At 39.5% G+C, this 27266-nt stretch overlaps 1 protein-coding gene across 1 annotated transcript in view; it reads left to right on the top strand.

Annotated features, from left to right (window-relative positions):
* Positions 1 to 27266, top strand: part of LOC121310439 (receptor-type tyrosine-protein phosphatase N2-like) — a 243618-nt gene that overhangs the window by 57205 nt on the left and 159147 nt on the right. The window contains exons 3-9 of the mRNA XM_041243621.1: positions 4108 to 4221; positions 16806 to 16923; positions 17192 to 17351; positions 18506 to 19025; positions 19532 to 19750; positions 20358 to 20398; positions 20943 to 21331. Coding sequence (XP_041099555.1) covers positions 4108 to 4221; positions 16806 to 16923; positions 17192 to 17351; positions 18506 to 19025; positions 19532 to 19750; positions 20358 to 20398; positions 20943 to 21331 — 1561 coding nt within the window. The remainder of the gene's footprint in view (positions 1 to 4107; positions 4222 to 16805; positions 16924 to 17191; positions 17352 to 18505; positions 19026 to 19531; positions 19751 to 20357; positions 20399 to 20942; positions 21332 to 27266) is intronic.

Here is a 27266-nt window from a genome sequence, read left to right as displayed (position 1 = left end):
TCACACGAGTCAAGTGTAAACAGTCCTATTGGTGGGGCTCTATGAAGTGTGGAAGTACCGTAGACATCAATTGCATGAGATGCGCCTGTCAGCAAATGAAACAAATCAAAGCTGGCACTGAATATTTTGGCAGCAGCTAGATCAAATAATGAAGGAAAGTAAATCATAGGAAAATATCTTAATTTCTGAGACACAGTAAAATACTGAGGATGCCATAGGTATTCTATTTCATAGGTATTCTACTTGGCAGCATGTACTTTGATATGATGAATTTCACTGTTGACAGGTTCAGAGGAGAAAATAAAATCATTAAAACGTGTAATGAAATGAATGCTAACACACAAGAATGTAGTCTGTATCAAATTTACTGTAAAATATATCTGCATAAGCTTTGTACTCCTTTCTGTATGGTTTTTCATGCCACCATCTGTCATACAGCCTTTTACAAGTGATAACGCCATCTGCAATTAGGACAAACAACAGAGCCTGAACTGTAGCGCAAACTGAGATAACAGGCGTTTCTCATGGGAGCCGTTTATTTGGTGGTCAGTAAGAATAAAATGCTTTAGATGAGGTCAATCTATTATTGTGGTAAGGTGCAGCTTTTTAAAAAGTTTCTGTGGGTGTGTATTTGTAGTGTTTATTTGTGGAGTGTGACGATGGCACATTTTTTGTCCCAGTGAATTTACATCAAATTCATTTGAACCCTTTCTATCCTGAATTTGTCGAGCTGAAGAATGCGATATTAAGTTACACAATTAAAAAAGGAACTCCTTTATTAAGTATACATGAGAAAACCTTTTTTTACATGTATTTTGGTAAATGCAATGTTAAAGTCCCATTAGTGCTTTAAGAGCAACATACTTCAGATAAGACAGGATCGTGAGGTCCCACCAGGACTGAAAGGGTTAAAAGCAGCGTTTTTTCATTTAATGTAGTTTTAATGTGTTCAGTTGGCTGAGAATGAAATCAAGGCGCCTGTGTCCGATTGTGACCCAGAAGCTGCCAATTACAGCCTTTCTGAGAACGGTTAAGAGAGGGGTGGACTAATGGGAAGTTGAAGAAATAAAAGGGAAAAGTTGGACCCATTTTGCTGAATCCTACTTAATTCATCTCATCGTGACAGAGTGCCCAAAATAAAACATTACAATATAATCAAAAATTAATTTCCTTTATTTGTAGAAATATATGTAAACAATTTCCTTTCTACAACAATTAAAGTCAAAGAAGGTGCGATGTATGTTCCTCTCTCAGAGTGCTGCATAGATAATGAAATGAGTGCTGAAAGATGTCCCTTTGTGCCACTCCCCCTCTCTACGTACTGACCCTGAATGTCCCAGCTTTCCTTTCTTGTCTAAATACCCTTTGCAATATAATGAAGCTGATAATGGAGCTGTTGGTGTTGCCTAGCAACACATATTGAGTGGAGCTTGGGCCTGCTGATAGAGGAGATTAGCAGCCTCAGATAAAGTCCCTCCATTGATGGTCTAATGCTTATCTTAATACCAATATTATACTGTCAAGAAAACAGCAACTGCTAGTGTCTAAACCATTCAGGGTTTTCAAGAAATGGAGTGGCATCAAGATTGTTGTATCAAAAATAAAATATATTTTAGTTTGAAGACATTGTTAGTTATTGTATGGGGCAGTATACAAGCTTGAAGACATTGCTAGATATTGTATGGGGCTGTATACAGTATAAGAGCTTGAAGACATTGTTAGATATTGTATGGGGCTGTATACAGTATAAGAGCTTGAAGACATTGTTAGATATTGTATGGGGCAGTATACAGTATAAGAGCCTGAAGACATTGTTAGATATTGTATGGGGCTGTATACAGTATAAGAGCTTGAAGACATTGTTATATATTGTATGGGGCTGTATACAGTATAAGAGCTTGAAGACATTGTTATATATTGTATGGGGCTGTATACAGTATAAGAGCTTGAAGACATTGTTAGATATTGTATGGGGCTGTATACAGTATAAGAGCTTGAAGACATTGTTAGATATTGTATGGGGCTGTATACAGTATAAGAGCTTGAAGACATTGTTAGATATTGTATGGGGCTGTATACAGTATAAGAGCTTGAAGACATTGTTAGATATTGTATGGGGCTGTATACAGTATAAGAGCTTGAAGACATTGTTAGATATTGTATGGGGCTGTATACAGTATAAGAGCTTGAAGACATTGTTAGATATTGTATGGGGCTGTATACAATATAAGAGCTTGAAGACATTGTTAGATATTGTATGGGACAATATACAGTATAAGAGCTTGAAGACATTGTTAGATATTGTATGGGGCTGTATACAGTATAAGAGCTTGAAGACATTGTTAGATATTGTATGGGGCTGTATACAGTATAAGAGCTTGAAGACATTGTTAGATATTGTATGGGGCTGTATACAGTATAAGAGCTTGAAGACATTGTTAGATATTGTATGGGACAGTATACAGTATAAGAGCTTGAAGACATTGTTAGATATTGTATGGGGCTGTATACAGTATAAGAGCTTGAAGACATTGTTAGATATTGTATGGGGCTGTATACAGTATAAGAGCTTGAAGACATTGTTAGATATTGTATGGGGCTGTATACAGTATAAGAGCTTGAAGACATTGTTAGATATTGTGTGGGGCTGTATACAGTATAAGAGCTTGAAGACATTGTTAGATATTGTATGGGGCTGTATACAGTATAAGAGCTTGAAGACATTGTTAGATATTGTATGGGGCTGTATACAGTATAAGAGCTTGAAGACATTGTTAGATATTGTATGGGGCTGTATACAGTATAAGAGCTTGAAGACATTGTTAGATATTGTATGGGGCTGTATACAGTATAAGAGCTTGAAGACATTGTTAGATATTGTATGGGGCTGTATACAGTATAAGAGCTTGAAGACATTGTTAGATATTGTATGGGGCTGTATACAGTATAAGAGCTTGAAGACATTGTTAGATATTGTATGGGGCTGTATACAGTATAAGAGCTTGAAGACATTGTTAGATATTGTATGGGGCTGTATACAGTATAAGAGCTTGAAGACATTGTTAGATATTGTATGGGGCTGTATACAGTATAAGAGCTTGAAGACATTGTTAGATATTGTATGGGGCTGTATACAGTATAAGAGCTTGAAGACATTGTTAGATATTGTATGGGGCTGTATACAGTATAAGAGCTTGAAGACATTGTTAGATATTGTATGGGGCTGTATACAGTATAAGAGCTTGAAGACATTGTTAGATATTGTATGGGGCTGTATACAGTATAAGAGCTTGAAGACATTGTTAGATATTGTATGGGGCTGTATACAGTATAAGAGCTTGAAGACATTGTTAGATATTGTATGGGGCTGTATACAGTATAAGAGCTTGAAGACATTGTTAGATATTGTATGGGGCTGTATACAGTATAAGAGCTTGAAGACATTGTTAGATATTGTATGGGGCTGTATACAGTATAAGAGCTTGAAGACATTGTTAGATATTGTATGGGGCTGTATACAGTATAAGAGCTTGAAGACATTGTTAGATATTGTATGGGGCTGTATACAGTATAAGAGCTTGAAGACATTGCTAGATATTGTATGGGGCTGTATACAGTATAAGAGCTTGAAGACATTGTTAGATATTGTATGGGGCTGTATACAGTATAAGAGCTTGAAGACATTGTTAGATATTGTGTGGGGCTGTATACAGTATAAGAGCTTGAAGACATTGTTAGATATTGTATGGGGCTGTATACAGTATAAGAGCTTGAAGACATTGTTAGATATTGTATGGGGCTGTATACAGTATAAGAGCTTGAAGACATTGCTAGATATTGTATGGGGCTGTATACAGTATAAGAGCTTGAAGACATTGTTAGATATTGTATGGGGCTGTATACAGTATAAGAGCTTGAAGACATTGTTAGATATTGTATGGGGCTGTATACAGTATAAGAGCTTGAAGACATTGTTAGATATTGTATGGGGCAGTATACAGTATAAGAGCTTGAAGACATTGTTAGATATTGTATGGGGCTGTATACAGCATAAGAGCCTGCTGTTCTTCACTTTGGTTGACTCTGTTGTCTCTGTTTTCCTTGCAGATCGGTTGTTCGGCAGGTGCCAGCGGGTTCCAGTGATAGACGTATACAGATACGAAGTTTCACCTCCTGTTCTGCAGAGCCTCAGGAGCCTCCTGCTCAAGCTGTCTCACAGAGGTACAGTGTAAATTGCCATTGACAGAAGCTCTTCCTGTCAGAATGACCTGCTCAGTTTGGGCTGGGACATTGAGGCACACTTTTTGCTGGTTTCACAGGCCCTGATTGCAGTATGTGGCACTAATCTGGGACATGAGAATGCTAATTTAGGTAAAGTGGTCCAAGATTAATGCTACCTATAAACCACAGTCTACATACAGTAATTAAACTGGTACAACTTACAAATAGGTCAACTAGCAGAGGTAAAAGGTCAAGTAAAATCCTTTGGCCAAGCTCAAATATGCAGCACTGTAGCCAGCGAAGTCAAGTGTCACGCCTTCAAATTCATCACAGGGTTGTATCTTTACATCGAGGAGGTGTTTCAGGAGAAGGCTATACTTAGTAATCAGCGATGGAGTTATTTAAACAAGTTAAGTGATGCTTCTGGCAGGGAACTCACTTTTACCTTAGATCAGATCACTTAGACATTAAGCATATTTTAGGCTTCTTCCAATACCTGATTAAATTTTCAATCAATTGCTAGTATCTTATTTGGCAAGGAAAGGATTACATCCCTTCTGTGCACCAGAGTTCGCCACCTCTTCCTCAGCATCCGTCTGCTTTTTTGCTTTGTCTAACGGGGAGGGCAGTTATCCTGCCCCCCTGCCCATGGCTTCCCTACAGTCAGCTTCTCCACTTATCTGCAAGGTAATTTATGGACAGTACTTCGAAAGGGAAGCCAAAGGCTAAAGAATGTAGTGTAAAATATGTATAATGTAGTCATGTTGTCTAGTCTATGGTTTAGTAATACATCTATCTCCTGAATTTCCTCAGGGAATGCTATTGTTGTCAACAGTGACACCAGAACTGCACTGAATAATCACCAGCAACACTGGGTTTGACAGGGATAGTTTTGATTATGCCTGATAAGCTTAAATATTGGCTCATCGGGATGCCATACACATTTTCATTTTGGTAGATGACATGCAGCCTGTACACGGAGCTGTCAAGCCCACCCTCCTGCAAGTCAGCTATGACCCTCTCCATTACAACTGGGCTTCAAAATCAAGCTTTTATGCTTGCAAATAACCTTGCAGAGAATAAAAAGCGAGAACGGTAGGACTTCGGTGACACTGTCAATGGAGCAGGAGGCTTACATAGACAGCTGATTTGTACCCATTTAGCATCGGAATTGTTGTATTAATTGCTCTAAATCCCTAAATGCAAAATGTTCTCATATGTATATCGGGTGGGAGCCAGGTATTCTATGCAAATAACGTCTTTCTCGCCACTCTGAAGCTGTAGCACAAATCAGGTATGGATACCCTCTTACTGCCCTGGATAACAAAGGACTATTTAAAAACACACACAACACTGTCACCTGATACTGTTGCAGGCCTTGTGTGGAAGAGTCTGCGTGATTTAAAGGCAGACTCATTTGTGCTGTGCCGTGAGAAAAATGGGCAGTAATATTTTACTTTAAATTGTAATGAACAAACCAAGAATTACAAGAAGTATAACAAATCAAAAACTGCACTTTCAATGGCAATATTCAATTCAACATCTACAAATAGCTTTTTTTTCTTCTTAAATAATACATTTTCTTCTTGTTTTTTAAGTTATATGCAACTATTTTTTCCTTAGGTCAGCTTTAGGTGAAAAGATCTTTAATTTAAAAAAAATACTTTTCTGTTAGTTCAATTCTGTTAATTGCTTTGTACACAATTTCTAGTGGCTTGGCTGTAAGCACTTTTGAAAGCACCAGTTATTCTTATTTCAGAAACCCTGTTTTTGGATCCTTGTCAACATGTGTTTTTTTGACTCAGAAACAAGCTGGTTTTGGACCCATTTCTGCCGCAGTGGAAAGTAGTGAGCTCTCTAGCAGCTGCTGAGCTGAAAAAAAACTGTGATAAGCCAGAAAAATAATCATCATACATTTACAGGACATTAGCACTGATTTTTAAAATAAGTCACTGTAGTGTACATAATTACATTAGGATGGATATTCATGCATAGTCAGTAAGTGTGTGTCATCTAATTAGCGTGTTTAAATAGGATAACAGCGTTTGTAATGGGATACATTGCAGAGCTCCTTTGGTTAGCAGGAGTTTCAAATCTGAGAATTTAATTTTATTAAACGTTCTTCTCGGTTATTTTTCTTCATTACTGTGTATGGTCTGATTTTATTGGTTTAAGTTGGTGTTTTGTGCTCCCCTGACTGTATGACTCTACACATCACACTATTGGCCTCAGGGACGCCCCTAGAAGCTATTTTTACTGTTCATTATAAACCAGTATGAATGGTGGGCATCATTTAAGTGTAAAGTGTGTATGGTGCTGTAAGTTGTGATTAAGTAGCTCTTTGACGAAACAACTTTGCGCTTGTCATAGCTGGTGATTGTCAGAGACATCCATCTGGGTCATCCACTCTGGGATATTCTTCAGATCAGCAGGAATGGATTAGCTGTGCCTCCAATGGGGGGCACTCAGCACCTGTGATAATGTAGGCAGGTCAGGACACGCTGCGAGGCCACTGTGACACCTGTCTGGATGCCTCTTCTGCTCCTGTGCCAATTCTTTAAGATTGCAATTTATTTTTTGTTCCTGTTTCTTATATTTGAGCAGTCTCATACTAATGATTTTCTGTAAGCGGGTTGGAATACTGCCCTTAAACACAATTAGAAGGGAGAGTTATTAGGGTGTCTGTATTGAGATCAGTAAAGTCTACTCCACATAATCCTCTTCAAGTTCTCCTGTAGCATATTGCATTCATATTGCTTGAAATGTAACACAAAACAACACAAAAAGAGAATTTTCTGTATGCTTCTTTTGTATTTTGATAGGAACTTGGGTCAGATCATGTGTGTGATTTTTTTCCCCCAGGGCCAATAAAACTCAATCCTATCTCATTACCATGATGTTGTACTGGACCTATCTAGTTGATGTTACCACAAAAGCAAACAGCTTGAAAGGTTAATTTAAGGATTCAAAAATGTGCCTAAGTTATTTATTGCTTGTCTTGTAACATTAATAGTTTCCTTGTTGATATGCCTTGATAAGTCTGACCCTTACTGTACAAAAGATCAGTTGTTATTTCTATTGCAGTGTCTCAATATCCCACCAGAGGGCAGTCACTGCATTAGGTTGTCTTGTAGAACGTTCTCCAAAACAAAACACATTGAATATTCAAGGAGAATAAATGAGAAGTTGGTATTGACAAATCCGAAACAGTGTTGTAATTGCATCCCAATTGGAATGAGAAATATGACCAGCAGAGATTTTAATGAGGTTCTCAAGCTAGACCTCAGACCCAATTAGACACAAGGGAAATGCCTTTTCCATTCCCATGTATAGTGACCGGCACTACGAGGCAAACATCTCAACAATTTCTACAAGCTTTGAAGTAGCGTAGTCATTACCAGGATCTGCAAGAGAAAACATAGCTGTATGGTGTGCTTTAATTAGCAACATGACCCACGATTTACAGGAAGTCAGCCCTACTCTACGTCATTATCGCCAGCGTTTGCAACACAAAGTAATGCAAGTAATACATATTGATGTGTTTTCATTGAAGTGACCTTTGAATTCAGCTCATTCAATAGACTTAACCTTCTGTAAATGTATTTCTATATTGACAACATTCTTCTTCACCCCACTGCCACCTTAAATGGGGGTTTTATGTCTGTTATTGCATTAGCTGCTTGATGATTTTAACCTAAAGGGGCTGTCAGTACTGTGGCAATTACTAAACAGCTTAAATGCATTCCTAACATAGGATGCCTGTGTTATTTACTATTTGCAATCAGAGTGGGCTCGACCTTTATAGTAGTGCTTTCAAATACAAATACTACCCCTTTAGGCATTTTAAATAACGATCGTTTTAGGATACATTCAAATAGCTGTGGGACTAGGGCTCTTATTAATGCCCAAAGAGACCATCGCAGGGGTAATAAAAGCTCATTTGGAGATATTATAGTTAAGTAGCACTGACTATCAGTCTGTGACATGCTAATGAGCAGAACGAGGTTAGGTTTGGAAGATGGAAGCGTGTAACCATTGTTTGCTACAGAAGAACAACAGTAACTGCGCAGAAGATTACTAACCCGTTCTGTATGCCCTGGATCCCATCAAGTATATACAGTAGCTACCGAAGCCTAATGCCTAAAAACAAAGTGTTTCATGTCTGATGTTTCATTATCTCTGTATCAATAGTGCATATTTAACTGATTTTTACAGAGCATTCCAAGGTTTTATAAGAATGAGCCCATGTAAAAATGCTAAAGAGAAAGTGCATCATTTTTCTTTTCTTTGTTACACTGATTTTCACTTTTTTATTTTTTAATAAGCGCTGATAAATTGACAGAGAGTTCAGTTTAAATAAAAATAAAGGACCTGATAAATACAATACAATGTCCTGATCAAATGGACAACACACCAGTGGCCACAAATACAGGTTCAGTATCACTAGGTATTACTAGGTGCTGCATTCACAAGCTCTTAGTGCACCTCTGGATGGAGAGGAGCCCTCTCTTCCACAAGCTCTTAGTGCATCTCTGGATGGAGAGGAGGCTTCTCTTCCACAAGCTCTTAGTGCACCTCTGGATGGAGAGGAGCCATCTCTTCCACAAGCTCTTAGTGCACCTCTGGATGGAGAGGAGCCCTCTCTTCCACAAGCTCTTAGTGCACCTCTGGATGGAGAGGAGGCTTTTCTTCCACAAGCTCTTAGTGCACCTCTGGATGGAGAGGAGCCCTCTCTTCCACAAGCTCTTAGTGCACCTCTGGATGGAGAGGAGCCCTCTCTTCCACAAGCTCTTAGTGCACCTCTGGATGGAGAGGAGCCATCTCTTCCACAAGCTCTTAGTGCACCTCTGGATGGAGAGGAGGCTTCTCTTCCACAAGCTCTTAGTGCACCTCTGGATGGAGAGGAGCCATCTCTTCCACAAGCTCTTAGTGCACCTCTGGATGGAGAGGAGCCCTCTCTTCCACAAGCTCTTAGTGCACCTCTGGATGGAGAGGAGCCCTCTCTTCCACAAGCTCTTAGTGCACCTCTGGATGGAGATGAGCCCTCTCTTCCACAAGCTCTTAGTGCACCTCTGGATGGAGAGGAGCCCTCTCTTCCACAATCTCTTAGTGCACCTCTGGATGGAGAGGCGCCCTCTCTTCCACAAGCTCTTAGTGCACCTCTGGATGGAGAGGAGCCCTCTCTTCCACAAGCTGTTAGTGCACCTCTGGATGGAGATGAGCCCTCTCTTCCACAAGCTCTTAGTGCACCTCTGGATGGAGATGAGCCCTCTCTTCTACAAGCTCTTAGTGCACCTACGGATGGCCAAAGTAAGAAAAGACCCTAGCATGTTATCACAGGTAGTTGTATGTAGTTACAGGTAGTTGCTATGCTTTCACTGTATATTTGATCTGGTGCCAATACAGGGGGTCTCATATACACTTTGGACTTCTTTATATTTTACACTATATCATAATAATAATAATAAATAATAATAATAATAATAATAATAATAATAATAATAATAATAATAATAATATAGTGCATTCATAGTGGACCGCCATCACAAAGCGCTTTACAGAGGTAGGCTGTGAACTGTGCATTATATGCAGAGTCACTTACAATAGGACATTGATTTAACATCTCATCTACAGGATGGAGCACAAGGAGGTTAAGTGACTCGCTCAGGGTCACACACAGTGAGTGGGTCAATGGCAGAGGTGGGAGTTGAACCGGTGACAAGCCCTGGACTTTAACCATTGGACCACACTGCCTCCTTATGTTTTGGTTCATGAATTTAAGTTAACCAATATAATGTACATTTCATTAAAAAGTGCAGGAACAGGGATATTGCTGACTTAGCAACAGCAGCTAATGCTGAATTATTTTTCAGTATTTTTGTCCCAAGTTCAGCTTATTGGTTTATATGGTGTGTGGTTTTTTTTAGAGGCACTGTTGGCTTGCCTTGTTGAAAGTGGTCCTGCGGTGTAGTGCATTAACATTATGAGATGACTCATTTACACCCAGACACACACAGAAACAAACACATGCAGACGGAACATTATAAATTTACTTTCAGTCTGGGCTTTTTAAGTATTAGTTTGCCTGAGCAGAATTCTTTAGAAACCACTTCTCACCATACAGAACATCATTTTCTTTCACCCTCGCTTTGTGTTGTTTGCAACAAGGTATGATTAAATAAAGTACTACAGAAATGGCAAAAGCCTTGTATGTAATGGACAGCCTTGGGCTTTGTTCCAGTTTTTATTTTGTTGAATTTCAGCATTCGTTTATGTACATGCAGGGATGGCTATAGCTGCTATCCCTCTTATTACAATGCTGAAGGTTATCAAACACAAAGAGAACACAAAACTGAATTCAGGCCATCAAGGTCACATAAGAAGTGCTCTGATTTAAAAATACTGTCTGAAGAGTAGCAGTGTTTAATATTCATACATCTGCTTGAGCAATGCGTTCGCCAGGCTTTTCTTTAAGTCATGTTGGTGCTGCGTGTGTGTTTCGGAACATCAGCTAATGTGAGCTCTTCTCAAAGTTGTCTCCCTTCTTTCCACTGATTGACAGTTATCGGGTTCGCGTCTCTGACAGAAGCATTAGCATCTCATTTTTATCCTTGTCTCATTTTCAGGAGAGTCTCGTGAAACCATTCATTTGGAAAATGACTTTCAAAGCGTCTTACGTCGTTAATCACTGCCACTTGCTGTATGATGAAATTGCAGGAGGCCTGCTCACACGTGTGCAGACATGCAGTATGCAGCACGTTATAGCATGGCTGGACAAAGTGAACCCTTCCAGCCCAGGCCTTTATCCCAACCATGTTCAAATTGTTCAAATTAGACCAGTGAAACCTGCATTGAGACCTTTCAGAAGTATTTCATTGTGCCTGTTAAATCTGGTGAATCTGGATACCCTGCTTTAGGGTTTTCCCTACAGTATGAGGGAGCTAGAGTTTGGTGAAACATCCTTAGGACTTGCTTGGGACGTTATTTATCAGAACTGGAGATATAGAGAGTGGCTAACTTTATGTACATATACCTCATTTGCAATTTTACTGACATATATTTCCAAGCTTTTCCTCCATTCTTTTAATTAACTGCTTTCAAAATATGACCCTGAGGGGTAGATAAGAACATAAGAACATAAGAAAGGTTACAAATAATCATTTGATTGTTAGAAGCTTACTGTAGTTGTAGTTTGTTGCAGCAGAGGGTGCCCGAAGAATAACGTCTATACATGCAAGGGTACAAGAATCAAAATAACATTGTTTTTGATAAATGTCATCTGTACAATGCATTCTGTTCCGTCTTGATTTTACCTATTTTAATACTGTTATATGTAAAAAAAAAAGTGATGAAAGGCAGTTTAATCCCATCAGATTCTATAGTGGGGCCCCCACCTTCACCCCCAAAATGCTTTTCATAATCATACAGTAGCACCTCGCTGAACCGGACATGTTTGTCTGACATAAGGAGGTGTCGGGTTTAAAAACGATACAATAAAATCGCACACACGTACATTTATAGTGCTCAATGGGTGTTCGTCTCAAAAATGCATTGAGCACAACTGGCAACGTACCAGAAAAAGCAGACTGGGAAATGCCAAGTAATGCTTAATAATGCAAGTTATTGTTAGTGCATGCCATTATAATATTTGTGAATCCTCCACACCGTTTTTGTGAATTTATGCAGGAACGCCCATAATTACATATTCATCTAAAGTTGAATCGCAAAGAAAAACTGCTGCTGAAAATCAATCCCTAAAACGTCACTAATAGCGTCGCACTTGCTTAGTACTAATAAGACCAGAATCTTCAATACATGGAGGTACCTGTCCTGCATGTACATACTAAAACCATACAAAATGTGTTGTGCTTCATAAACAAACAAGACTGTCCTACATAAATGTTAAAAATGTATATAGCAGTGATGGATTTTGGTAACGTTTAAACATAACCAAGTAGTATGTCTTGTCTGTCTTTTTTCTTGACAAGAGGACAAGATAAATTATCCGATGATAAGAAAAAGGGGCTATTTATCTCTACCTTGACGTAAGTACATAGCATAAAAGATAAAGCACAGTGCTTTCATTCTTTAAGGGTTCTTGAGGAAGAGTGCATCAAATCATAAGCACTCTTCCTCAAGTTCATCTGAGACATTCAAATGTATTTTACCAAGGCTTAATATCTATCTATCTATCTATCTATCTATCTATCTATCTATCTATCTATCTATCTATCTATCTATCTATATACACACATACATACATTCTGGGTAGAGAGAGAAATGCATGCTGCTCTTTAGGGAAGTGCTGATTTGAAGCGTGCTGTCCCCAGAAGTAGTAGGACACTGGTTTTAAGTTTGTATAAAAAGGGGTTAAAGTTGTGTAAAATCGTAGTTATTGTCTTGTTATGTGGAAGGTTTGCTGATAGTGTGGTTGTGCTATGGATGGATGTACATATTTGGCACGGGAATGTTGATCTACGTTGGGGCCTGTGTGACTCAGTCAATACCAGGTCCGTTCATCTCTTTTATTAGGGTAATAGGACGAAAAGATAACATTTGGTACATTTACTAAAATAAAAACATAAATAAAAATAGTTTTAAAAAGACCAAATTCCCATTGGCCTTTTCTTTTTTTGTATTACTGTGCAGGACAGCCGCTATAAGATCATTACCTTTATTAAAAATGTGGACGGATTAATCTACCGATTAATCAACTGATGCCCATAAATGAACTAATGACAATGTTTAATTGAGTGACAGACCTATATATACATGGGTTCATTTGTAAACAAAAAGGCACAGCATCTTAAAATTAGTGAAGGGATAGCATTTTTATTTCTATACCTAATGTACTGACCTTGATATACAAGCGCTCCCTCATCCGCATGAGGATGGCGGTTCCGTGCCTTATTGTTGCTGTCGGTAGCTGCATGCCCACCTTTGCCTTGCCATGCTTTAACATCCTCAGGTTTGAACGCTACCAGCGACGCAGAGACTAATCTGCTGAACAGGAGTGAAGACACTGCTGTTGTTTAGCATTTCACCGTTTTGGTTGTAGAAATACCAGTAATGTTGCATCTAAAATATATCCATACGGTACAATTTTGTCATTGAATTCATGGAACAGGAAAGTCTTTTTTACTAAAAGACAAAGGATTACTGTTAAATCTCACAGGAGGTGGTCCCCAGGACTTCAAACGGTTATGAGATAGTGTATTTTTAGGCACATTTATTTAGGTGGTTTTGCAGTATTTTCCTCTGCAAAAGAGTCAAAAGTGCTGTTAATGGAGAACCGTCCTTTTAAAGAATTCTTAATCTGAAGCACTTTCAAGTGTCGAGCAGGGATTCTAACAGCTCTGTTAATTAGGTTGATCATAGTTGCTGCTGCATTATTCATTTTCTTTACCCCCGGTCTCCTTAACTGGGACTGGAAAACAAAACAGAAGAAGCACATCTGCATTTCCAAACTAGGATGAAACGACATGAAGCGAGACAATATTTAATGGGCTTTGAATATTTAGAAGGCCTTGCTGCTACAAAAAACATCAGGCAGATGAAAATGTCATTCCGTTTTCAAAGCGACGGCGTTAATGGCAAGCTACTAATTAACAGAGGCATTTTACTGGAGCTGTTGCACTGCTTTTTTAACAAGCAGGACCTGCACATTCAGTGATGCCCTCTACAGAGAATTTATAAGCGGATTCTCATAAAACGAAGGGCTACAGTGTCAGTGTAACCACTGACTGCTTCTCGTAGAAAAGTCATACCATAACAGAACATTTTGCCTTTTAAAAGGACCAATCGAATGAACAGCTGATGGCTTGGGGCATCTTAGTTACATTTTAAATTACCGAATCAAGAAACATTGAATTCTGAAAGACTTGTTTCTGAACTTATTGGTTGTGAATCATATAACCCAGTTATTAGTAACAGAAAGCAGTGTGCCATGCTGGTTAATAGTACAGGTTGCTGTTTCAATCGTTGGCTAATGAGGGAAAAACCACAGACTGCTGTAGTGTTTCTAGTGAAGTCTACTGCAAACATGTATCCAGTAAATATGTACTGTAAATTCAAACCTATCCTATCTGTGTTTGAGCTTAATAGAGGAGGTGGTGAGGGGGCTGCAGACATGCTTCCTAAACCTGTGCTGCCAAGATGTTTAGCACCATCTGCCACTTCACTTAAAAGTTGTACTTTGGTGATAAAGCTGCCATGGATTGAAAAGTGATATTTGTAGAATTTGGCTAGAAAGATCCAAAGTACATATCTTTCAGTGTGGTACCTGCTCCAGGATCTGGTTGAGGAACATTTTTGGAAGCTAATATTGAAGCTACAGTAACTTTGCTGTCCCGGCACTTTAAACCTTAAATGAGATTATGATACTAAAGCCAAGTTTCATCATCGCTGGACTGAAGTGGGTCATTCCAGCTCAAGTGGACCACAAGGTGTTTCCTCCTTGTGGTGGTTGATGATACATTGCCCATGTGTTGTGGAGTATAGGGTTCTAGGGTAGGTGTTGTGGAGTATAGGGTTCTAGGGTAGGTGTTGTGGAGTATAGGGTTCTAGGGTAAGTGTGTGCATGCAAAGCCAAAAATAGGTGACGCAAGTCACTGACTTAGGGGTCCAAGCAGCTCCTTTGTCTAAATATGAGTTGGGCATTTGAAAAAATGGACAGACAAGGCACCCACTGCAGTGGATTAGAGCATTTCAGTTCTGATAATTCAATAGAAGAAACAACACGTTCTTACTGTTGGTCAGGTTTTGGTGATGATGAGTACATTCATAACACAGGCGACACATCCATCAGGTTTTCCTCAAGACATCATTAAGGTCTGCTTTTCAGACCTGATAGCCATTCAAAGAGTAGCAATGCAGTGGCTCACATAAGCGGTACTTTAAATGTGCCCATTGTTTCATAATAAAAAGCATGTTGTTAGCAGAAAGAAAGGAAGACTTCTTGAGCATGGGTGGCAACGCTGTGTATTTCTTGTGCATTGAGATCTTAAACTCCTAACTGCTTTTTGACCAAAGCCCTTGGTGAATAAATAGTATTCTGGAGCAAACAGAATATTGAAAGCATTGGAGTTTGGCAGCCCCACTCTCCGATCCTATTGAATTAGCAAACCTGGAGGAGTTTATGATTTACTAGTCATCCAGATTCCCAGGAAATGCTGTCTGCTTTAGTATAGTACTTACTAGCAAAGAAAGTGATTGTGGTAAATTTTGACAACAAGAAGAGAAAGGTTGTAGTGATGTTTTGATAAATCAAATCAAATATCTAAATAAAATCACTAAATAATGTTTGATAGATTTTATAATAATACACAGTTTCATTGAGCACTTGTTCATTACAGTTTGCATTCACAGAATCTAACTATACCAGCTGCTGCCCCGTGATGGAAGTCAGCTTTGAGCCACTAGGGAACATGAAGTTCACGTGTACCAGCAAATACATTAGACTTGACAGTTATACTACATCGGATCAATTAAACAATATACTGCATGTACTACAGTCACTGGCCAAAAACAACATCCCCCAAAAAACACAATGGAAGTAGCGTTACAAAATCAACTAGTCTGCAATAAATGCTTCTCCATCTAGTCATGTCACAATGTTATAGCTATGAGAGGGCTGTGTGGACCTTGCACCAATAATGTTGTGAACAACTTGTGTTTGGATTCATATGAACTGACTTGAATGGATTGGAGTTCATACTGTACAATAGATGGCTTTTAGCATTGCATAACGCAAGGTGTATACTGTAGATATGCTGCATGTATTTACAGTATGTAAACCTTGCACACTTACACATTACTTTCTCAGAAGTAAGCAGTGTCTGTATGTATAGTTGTGTGATTCTGCTCAGTCAGAGTGAGGGCAGTAATTGCTCAGTGTCCATATCGGCACTATTACAGTAAATGGAGTGGTGTTGACAATCTCTGGAGCGCTATTCCAGAAATCTCATTTCATCCTGAAATGTTAGTGTGCTTGCAGTTCTGTACATCAGACATGTGGCAGCAGAGCATGGAAAGGTAAAAGACAATAATGTCCTTTCTTATATAACTGTAAACCCAGTGTGACTCCAATGAGCGCTAATATAATGATGATGAGCTTGTAGTATGCTGTTGTGACTAATATTGGTTTATGGTTCTTCCTGGTGTTTTAATGCCTGCCTTTTATTTCATTTTTGATTTGATATTATTTCTGTGGGAGATTTTCCTATGAAACAGTGGTATGAAATAGGCTTGTGAAGCCAGCTGTGAAGAATAGAGGACAGAGGACAGATGAGCTGTGAATCCCTGATCTAGTGAGCTTGTGTAACACTAAGGAGGCTTGGGTTAGTCTCATTAATGCCAGGGAATTAATTCTATAAATTCACCCCTTCAAGCTGGCCCCACCCAGTCCTGGTTTTGTCCCAGTTTTGTTTGGTGATAATCATATATATTTTGTCGCTACCACAGACGCTTTCTCCGAAAGTAAAGATTTATGAAGATCAATATTTGCTGTAAACAGGAAATTCATATTTTCTGTGATTTATGATGCATTTGTATATGTGAACAAATCTTGTAATTTTCTTGAACAGGTCTGACTTGGCAAGATGACACAACCCAGCAGGTGATTTCTAAAGAACTATCCAAACTCCGAAAGATCTACCACAGGCGTCCCGAGTCCAGCTCCACAAACAGCATCAGCCAGCCCTGGTAAACTCTACAGGGCATCCCCACTGAAACCATGCATGCACAGAGTTTCAAATGAACAGGGTGCATGCACATTTAGATTCACTTTGAAGCAAAGTGCATTTGATTGTAAAATTAATTCTTATTGCAAATATATCTCACAAAGACTACAGCCATTTGGATCAAGGTCACGGTTTGCTTTGGGTCCCAGTCTGCACGACCTGGTGTTGTAAATCTCACTCGTTCAGTTAGGCTGTCTCTTTAAAATGTCTGTTTTTGCTCATATTTACAGGGCTGGAGGTCAAGGTGTTGACAGTGAAAGAAGTGATGGAAAGAATGGAGAAGCTAACCTGGAGAGGTCTTTGCAGCAGTACCTTCAGTATCTGGGGTTTGTACCCCAGTCAGCAGCACAGACCAATCAGAAGGCTAAGAACGAGAAACCTCTCCTCAAGGTGGGAACTGCTTTATTGTTTTGGGAAAGATGATCCTGAACCTCAAGAAAAAGGTTATTGTTGGATTAATTGGTGTTTGAATCCAAACGTTTTTGAAATCCAGCACATTCCCCTGCAATATCTGCCTTACTAGATGTTTAGCTATCATTGTAGAGTTGTTGCATATACTGCAGCTTCTCAGTATGGGTTAGAGTTAGGTTTATTGTTAGGGTTAGGGGTAGGGTTAGGGTTAGGATTAGACAAAGATTTACACATTAAGTACATTGTAACTATGCATAGTAATAACATTGTAATTATGTGTAAGTACGCATGTATTTACTAAGTAACTACTATGTAAATACACAGTAATTAGACACTCCATTTTGAGCCTTTCACACCAATACTGCCCCAGTGTGGGGAGCTTATATGATTTTATAATTCTGCTGCTGCTTCTTCAACTGCAACGTTTGGCAATATAGTAACTAATAGTAAACAATTTTAATAAAATCACTACTGTAACAAAACATTAATATTCACCATGGAGTAACTGACAAAAAATGAGGAGCATAAAATGAATTAATAAATTGAATTTCATTCACATGTTGTGGAACTATCAATTGCCAATAATGTTGTCACTGTTCACTTCTCTAGAAACTGCTTGAAAAATACAGAGTGGCCAATGGAGGGCATCTGTTACTTACACTATTCCTGTACCCATAATTCTAATCCATCTTCACAAAGATTAAGGACAATTTAACAGATTGATTACAGAACACTGATATAGCCTTTACTTACAGCGTTGCATCAGGCTTTATTGTTCAAACCAACAATAGTTTTAATGAAAGTGACTTTCAGGAAGGTATAATTTTCAATCAGGATGTATACACGTGTGCCCCGGTGCAGGGTGTCTCTGCCTGCCTCACACATTATTTTAATGTGCGGGGGACTTCATAATGGTTAATGGTAGGCTGAGCGTGAACACGTTGCAAAGTGAAAACAGATTGTAACAGTCAACCTGCCCTTACACTTTCTAAATGTTCTGCAAATCAGTGTACAAAGATTGCTAGTTGCCAAACACTAAAGCTGTTATGACTGTGAGGGAGCATCAGTTTCTTAGTCGGCTGGAAGAAGAGTTTATGGATAATAATTCAAATATTTTGTTTTAAAAATTACAGAGTGACGCAATCCAGGCTGACCGTTTGATTGATTACATCCGTCAGAAATCCAAGACAAGAGGAAAGGCTCCTCAATCCATCTTCTCTCTTGCACCGTCTCTTCAGACACAGTATCCTGACTATACCACCCCACCAAGGCCCTTTGTTCCCTTCCAGCTTGAAAGAGCCCCGGCCCAGGTAGGAGAAGTGGACTTCCCCAGCAAGCAGTCAGTAGCCAGCAAGGCTCTCCTCTCCACCTTAGAGGGGTACCTGGCAAAGAAGATTGCAGCTCAACAGACACACAACGGTGCCTCTGATGAGCAGCCCAAGGGCCCACTCATTTACAACAACCGGCTGCGTCAGCCTACAACCAGCCAAGTAGACAGCCTGAGCCCGAGTGAAGACGTGGAAAGTTACAAGGGCAAGAAACCACTTCAACCAAAACCTGACAGCCGGCCTCAGAGACCCCCATCTGATAGGCTGACCTACAAGACTGGCTTGAAACAAGAAGCTGCCAAGGATCCCCTCAGCTTCATGGATGGTAGGTTTCTGGGACCCTCCTTAAAAAGTCTGTCTATTGATAACTTTTATCATAGAATCCCGTCCTGCTCCTGCCCTCGGACGTGTGTAGTCTGATAAGCTGTATGCGTGCATTGATTTTCCTAATGGGGAATAAACAGATACTGTCTATTGCCCTAATCCCTTGACTGACCCTATATTATTATTTTTTTAAGGTCAAAAAAGTAATTGATTTATTTTACTCCAACTTTTTATTTTGATGTCCTCGGGGTACTTCTCTAGTGTTGTTTTCCTGCTGCAGTTTTCTCATGTGCTGTAAGTTGTTCCTCTGAATACAGCAGTGCAGAATCTGTATCCTTGGTACACTCTTCCCAATATATTATTTTTTTTAACTCCTAAGCACCATATTTGGTAGGGAACCTCCTCAGCTGTAGCTCACAGCAGTGTGATTGTATTATTATTATTATTATTATTATTATTATTATTATTATTATTATTATTATTATTATTATTAAACTGCATCCTCAGAAAGCTTCATTGAGAATGTGGTGAAGCAGCTGGGGAAGCACAGTGTCAGCGTGGACGGGCTGAGCCCCAAGGAGCTGGACCAGCTGGCGGACGTGATCGCTGACGCCCTGCAAGTCGTGGACCAGGGCGACACAAACCCACAGGAGATGAAGAGAGTGTCTGCTCCCGGGATGGAGGAGTATGAGAATGACATGATCGGGGAAGACGACATGATGCAAGGTGCAAATCAATGTGCTGCCTCACACAGGTTCTAGAGAATTGTGCTCTCGGGATAACATGCAGTAACACCATGTCGAGAGTATCACATTCTGGAGTTTCATTTCACACTGATATGTTCACATGTACACATTGTGGTTATACATGTTGATCTACAGGGCTGGCATTAAAGTCACTGAGGGTTTATCCACACATGCTGTGCTGAAGTTTTATACTGACACATAATGACATGATAGGGAACATAATGCCGCCCTTTAGGGCCACTGTTGAAGCCCACTTTGCCTTGTTAATTAACCATGAGTGTTAACAGCACTGAGTTATATGATATTAACTGAGGCCTCGATAACACCTTTATAGTGCACATGTGGACTCCAACAGCTCTTCCACTGGGGCTTTTTAATAACAAAAAAAAAAATGAAATTGAACTATCAGGACTTTAGGACAAACATAATGTAATACCTAGAATCCTCATGGACTTCTAATGCTTATAGACAATCTGGCATCAATTCGAGTCATAGCGATTCCTTCCAGGGCCATAGCTTTTAATGTCAATCCTCGTTTCCTTCTACTCAGTTCTAAGTTGCTAACACATTTTTTTTTTTGTTGACAGAGAGGCAATTAGAAGAAAATAACCAAGTTCCAACTGAAAAGGTAAAGCATTTTAAAGTAGTGGCTGAAATACTAAACTCAAGAGACAAAATGCGAAAAGGACTTACAAACAAAGCAGACAGTGCGGAGCAGTGGAGCACAGGTCTGAAAGACTGCAATGTTCGTCTTCCTGTTCAGATACACTGTGTGTGTCATTTTGTGTTTCAGTCATTATAGAGTGAATATAATCACGAAAAATAATATGAAGAGGACTGTGATATTGTATACCCATACCAAGATGATCTTTAAAGGAGTGCTTACTAGAGCTGCAGTAAACACATGTCTGGAATTCAAACAGCCTCAAACAAGCCCTTTAGAGCTGTGCAGAGTTTTCGAGCTTGTGTCACTTTTCATAACAAAAGGCTTGTCTGGAGCTGACGTCTGTAGAATGGAGCTCACAAGAATGTAGTGTAAAATATGTATAATGTAGTAGCGTTGTCTAGTCTATGTTTAAATAAATAATCTATCACATGAGTTTTGGAAGTAATTGGAACATTTCTGTACTTGGTAGCTGAGTCATTACTTAAATCAGACCTTCTGATTGCAGGACAAGAGCTTAGTTGCAAAACTGATTGAGTATCTGGACCAGACCCCCAGCACCGAAGCCTCAGAGCTGGATACTGTTTTGGCGGAAAGCCAAGGCAAGGAGACAGAGCGATTGGAAGCTTCGGGTGAATCCGTCATCGAGAAGAAAGAAATTGGGGTGGAAAATGTGAGGAGCAAAACCACCTTGAAGTATCTGGAGAAGAAAGAAGAGGGAGAGGAGGACTCAGAGGAGGTGGCTGAACTGCAGCGCTGGATTCACGACGCTGTGCAGCCAGCCAGTTCCATCTACGCCAAGCCCCACAAGAAAGACATGAAGTCTGAGGAGGAGCTGCGACTCAATGTGGAATCTGGAGGCGAGAAACAGTATGGCTACATCGTGACAGATAAAGAGTAAGGGATTGTCTTCACTGTGTTGTTTATCCCTTTAGAGGTGCCACCATTTAGAAAAGAATACCTGAATGAAAACCACTACAAATTATGTTTGCAAACCACATGTACACTAGGGCATGTAAACTAAATATGCTTTTGAAAAAAAAAAAAAAAAAAACATCATAAAAGTTTCTTTTTTCGTGTTTCTAAATTCTATAGTGCTGGCATTGTCTTCAGCAGTGGTGCTCAATTCTGTTCCAGGTTCAAATCACTTTGTTTTTAAGAAACATGTTGAGCTACAAAGCTGGTGACCACAGTTCAGTTATATTCCACTATTCAATTTTGAATTATTCCAGTAAAAGGCGATCGATTTTTTTTAAGGATAGAATTACATTTTGGAGGTGGGTAAACCATAATCTGTATTTCAAAACAATATTTTGTTGAACCTTTTCTCAGTAGGCAGGACAACAGTTTGTTATGCCTGTTCACAAATGGCTGGGGAAGGGGTGTTTTTTGGTGTATATTTGTAAGAAAGGGTTGGACTACCCATGGTATTCATTTAAACCCCTGACCAGCATTTCTGGAAGTGACGTTAGGATTGTTGAAATCCACAAAGCGGATATTTTTGTCTGCTTGTTTAGAACATATTTCTCTAACAGCATAGTGTTTGAGGACGCTGCACTAACGGGCATTGCTATACAAGCTGGGTTCAATCCTCTGATTTTCAATCCTAAGAGTGACTGATCTATCTGCAGAGCAGCAGATGCTGTAGATCAGTGTCACATGTGGTCTTCAATACCAAACGGATGCCAACAAAAAAAGTATTTTCACAGTTAAAACGCAAGTTAACAAATATTAACTGTATCATGTGTAGCATTTTTTTTTTAATGACTGAAGCAAAAAATAGGATTTATAACACAAAACAAACTTCTACCAATCAATAATTAATAATGGGAAAATGCTAAATGAATGCGTCCCGCAAAATAATGTATTGTGGTTATAAAATGAACCCAGAATTTGAAAAAAAAGGAAAATGTGGGGATTACTCATTCCATGGTGAGTGGACCACCCTTGTTTTTTCAATGGTCAGCAAACTGCCTTAAGGACTTACCACTCATGCTAGAACAGTTATCGGACAGAAAGATGTGGCTACAAAAAGCCCTACAAATGCTTCTCAATACAGTGTATTGAGTGAAGCGGGGACTCTAATAGCATGCAATGCATCTACCATTAACACTGCTGTCCATAGGCTCTCTGTTTTATGTCATATCAATCTAAAGATAACAGCACAGTGCTTCTACAGTATATGCACACTGTAAACATACAGTATTACTTTATAAGACTTTCACCTGTAGGAAAAAACTGTGAAATTGGTTATAATAAGAGTAATCAGCAATTTCATGGCTTCTAGGCACAATTCAATTTATCAGGGATAATGTTTATGTTTAAAAAAAACAAAAAACCTTTTGTTTTTAAACCATTCAAGAACATGTGTGGTAATGTGAGCATTCTATAAACGTTCTGTACTTTGGGTTTCAACAGTCATTTTAAAATTCTTTACCATTTAAAAAAATAAAATAAAATCGAAAGGCTATAAGCAGAGCAGGTTTGACAAATGAAGGAGCAGAGAGTACTCGTGTGGGCTGCAAAGTGGCTGCAAAACCTAGGATACTCGGAGTGACTGTGTGTCAGTCCCAAATAGTTCAGAAGAATGACAAAGGGGTTAGCAACGTACAGCCAGGCATGTGTCATCGAGCCTGATGGCCAGGAGCACTCAGGGGAGACCCTTCCCCAGGAGCATAGTTACTACTGTATTACCATACATTATACATATCAGATACTGAGCCTTACACAAAACATAAGGGGTGGACAACTAAACATAAGGGGTGGACATGTGGGGATTACTAAATTATGAAATGAACACTAAATCACCTGGTAGCTCAGAAGAGCTCAGTATTTATGTTTTGTGCAATACCATCAGTGCATCACATACAAAAAAGGAAATAATAATTGACTATGACTTATTACATTTTATGTTTTATGTAATACTTTATATATATATATATATATATATATATATATATATATATATATATATATATATATATACACACACTGAGTGTACAAAGCTTTAGGAACACCTTCCTAATATTGAGCTGCACCCCCTTTTGCCCTCAGAACAGCCTCAGTTCGTCGGGGCATGGACTCTACAAGGTGTTGAAAGCGTTGCACAGGGATGCTGGCCCATGTTGACTCCAATGCTTCCCACAGTTGTATCAAGTTGGCTGGTAGTGGATTTCTACTCTGAATAACATGTTCCATCTCATCCCACAGATGCTCAGTTGGTTTGAGAACTAGTGACTGGGCAGGCCACTCCAGTAAGCTGAATTCACTGTCATGTTCGTGGAATCATTCCTGGACAATCCTAGCCTTGTGGCATGAGGCATTATTCTGCTGAAAAAATCCCTTAGCAGATGGATACACTGCTGCCATGAAGGGATGCATCTGATTGGCAATGATGTTCAGATATCCTGTGGCATTCAAACGTTGCTCCACTTTTATCAAGGGGCCCAATGTGTGCCATGAACACACCCCACACCATCACACCATCACTACCAACATGCAATGTTGACACGTGGCATGATGATTGCATGTACTCATGTGGTTTTCTCCATACCCTAGTCCTCCCATCAGTGTGAAACAGTAGGAACCGGGATTCGTCAGACCAGGCAATGTTTTTCCAGTCCTCTAGTGTCCAGTGTTTTTGTTCCTTAGCCCACTGCAACACCAGTTTCTTGTGTTTTGCTGAAAGAAGTGGAACTCTGTTAGGTTATTGGCTGCTATACCCCATTCGTGTCAAGGTACAATAAGTTGTGCATTCTATTATGGGTCTTTCGGCACTAATGTTGTACTGGACTGTCAGTTGACTAACTGTAGCCCGTCTGTTGCTCTGCACAATTCGTGTCAGCCTCCTTTGGCCTCTTTCATTAATGAGCCATTTTCGACCACTGGTCTGCTGTTGGCTGGAGGTCCTTTTGGTGGTTGACCACCCTTGATACACAAGGGAAACTGCTGAGTGTGAAAAACCCAGCAGCGTTGCAGTTCTTGACACAATCACACCGGCGCTCCTGGCACCTACTACCGTACCCTGTTCAAAGGCACTTAAATCTTTTGTCTTGCCCATTTACCCTCTGAATGGCACACATACACAATCCATGTCTCAATTGTGTCAAGGCTTAAGAATCCTTCTTTAAGCTGTCTCCCCTTCATCTACACTGATTGAAGTGGATTTAACAGGTTACATCACCTGGATTCACCTCATCAGTCTATTTCATGGAAAGAACAGGTGTTCCTAATGTTTTGTACACTCAGTGTGTGTGTGTGTGTGTGTGTGTGTGTGTGTGTGTGCATATATATATATATATATATATATATATATATATATATATATATATATATATATATATATATATATAGGCTTCTACTGGGCCCTCAGTTTTTAGTTAATATCCACTCTATCGACCCATCTACTGAATATCTACTATAGCGGGCTTCCTTTAGGGCCCCAACAGATCCCTTTGTCACCTTATCTGGGGACCTGTCAGCAAGTTTGTCCTTCAGCTGTCTAACCGGTTCGGACTCCACTTTGCTGCTGTGCTGAAGAAACTGGTGTTTATAGATGCCAGACGTGCTCCCAAAGAAGAGCATTCTCATAGGTATTGTATTAGAATTGAGTGTCATTCTCATAGGTATTGTATTAGGATTGAGTGTCATTCTCATAGGTATTGTATTAGGATTGCGTGTCATTCTCATAGGTATTGTATTAGGATTGAGTGTCATTCTCATAGGTATTGTATTAGAATTGAGTGTCATTCTCATAGGTATTGTATTAGGATTGAGTGTCATTCTCATAGGTATTGTATTAGGATTGAGTGTCATTCTCATAGGTATTGTATTAGGACTCTGAGTGTCTCAGTGAGAACGGCTGGCACAGCCATTGAACAGACATGCACGGTTGCTTTGTATCATACTCTTTGACTAACCCTCTCATCAAAAAACAGGCCTTCTTTAGCACAAGTTATTAAGAATAGCTGGGGATGCATGGAAGCACATTGTCTGCCTGCCTGTCTGTATGTTAAGCACATGTTACTGGGAGTAGCATAGTCTATGGAGGGGCCTCTAAGTCCCTTCATCTGTTACACTTCTATTTTTAGATAGACTGTTTCAAGCAAAGTGTTTGAAATTAACGTTGCCAAGGACATTCTGGGAATGAATGTTGTGGGAATAATTGCAGTAGTTGTTATGAACTAGGACGAGCATCAGTGGGATGAATGGCCTCCTCAGGTTTGTAGCTTTTCGTATGTTCTTATGTGCCACTTCTTACATGAGCACACCCAATCTACTTTTTCATTGTAATGATACAGTCGCTCTAATTTTGTATTTGCAATTGTGGTGGGGGGTCGTAAAGTTTTTTTGGGGGGGAGGGGCATTGACTCAGGCCTAGACTACATTTACAATTAGGCATGCTTAAAATTCAAAGGTAGAGCACAGCACACAGTCACACTAAAGAATTAAGAGTGCTGTTAACAGATTCATTGACCGGTGAAATACCCTGACCCTCTGAATCATTCCATGCACAGAGCCACCACTTCCAGGCAGTTTTTTCTGTTAATTTTGCATCCATTATTTGCATGTGGCTATTAAAAAACGGAAATGAATGGTGAAAATTTTACTTTCAGCTAAATGTTGGGGTTGGGAGATCTTTCAAACCAGGGCGTTGACTCTGTAGAATCCGGTATACATGGCTTAAATTCAGCCAGACCTGTCCAGAGCTGAGAACATAAGAACATAAGAAAGTTTACAAACGAGAGGAGGCCATTCGGCCCATCTTGCTCGTTTGGTTGTTAGTAGCTTATTGATCCCAAAATCTCATCAAGCAGCTTCTTGAAGGATCCCAGGGTGTCAGCTTCAACAACATTACTGGGGAGTTGATTCCAGACCCTCACAATTCTCTGTGTAAAAAAGTGTCTCCTGTTTTCTGTTCTGAATGCCCCTTTTTCTAAACTCCATTTGTGACCCCTGGTCCTTGTTTCTTTTTTCAGGCTGAAAAAGTCCCTTGGGTCGACACTGTCAATACCTTTTAGAATTTTGAATGCTTGAATTAGGTCGCCACGTAGTCTTCTTTGTTCAAGACTGAACAGATTCAATTCTTTTAGCCTGTCTGCATATGACATGCCTTTTAAGCCCGGAATAATTCTGGTCGCTCTTCTTTGCACTCTTTCTAGAGCAGCAATATCTTTTTTATAGCGAGGTGACCAGAACTGCACACAATATTCAAGATGAGGTCTTACAAGTGCATTGTACAGTTTTAACATTACTTCCCTTGATTTAAATTCAACACTTTTCACAATGTATCCGAGCATCTTGTTAGCCTTTTTTATAGCTTCCCCACATTGCCTAGATGAAGACATTTCTGAGTCAACAAAAACTCCTAGGTCTTTTTCATAGATTCCTTCTCCAATTTCAATATCTCCCATATGATATTTATAATGTACATTTTTATTTCCTGCGTGCAGTACCTTACACTTTTCTCTATTAAATGTCATTTGCCATGTGTCTGCCCAGTTCTGAATCTTGTCTAGATCATTTTGAATGACCTTTGCTGCTGCAACAGTGTTTGCCACTCCTCCTACTTTTGTGTCGTCTGCAAATTTAACAAGTTTGCTTACTATACCAGAATCTAAATCATTAATGTAGATTAGGAATAGCAGAGGACCTAATACTGATCCCTGTGGTACACCGCTGGTTACCACACTCCATTCTGAGGTTTTTCCTCTAATCAGTACTTTCTGTTTTCTACATGTTAACCACTCCCTAATCCATGTACATGTGTTTCCTTGAATCCCAACTGCGTTCAGTTTGAGAATTAATCTTTTGTGCGGGACTTTGTCAAAAG

The sequence above is a fragment of the Polyodon spathula genome, chromosome 3 (genome assembly GCF_017654505.1).
Source record: "Polyodon spathula isolate WHYD16114869_AA chromosome 3, ASM1765450v1, whole genome shotgun sequence".
Taxonomy (NCBI): domain Eukaryota; kingdom Metazoa; phylum Chordata; class Actinopteri; order Acipenseriformes; family Polyodontidae; genus Polyodon; species Polyodon spathula.
The sequence above is the reverse complement of the archived record's forward strand: the minus strand, read 5'-3'. Positions and strand labels throughout refer to the sequence as shown.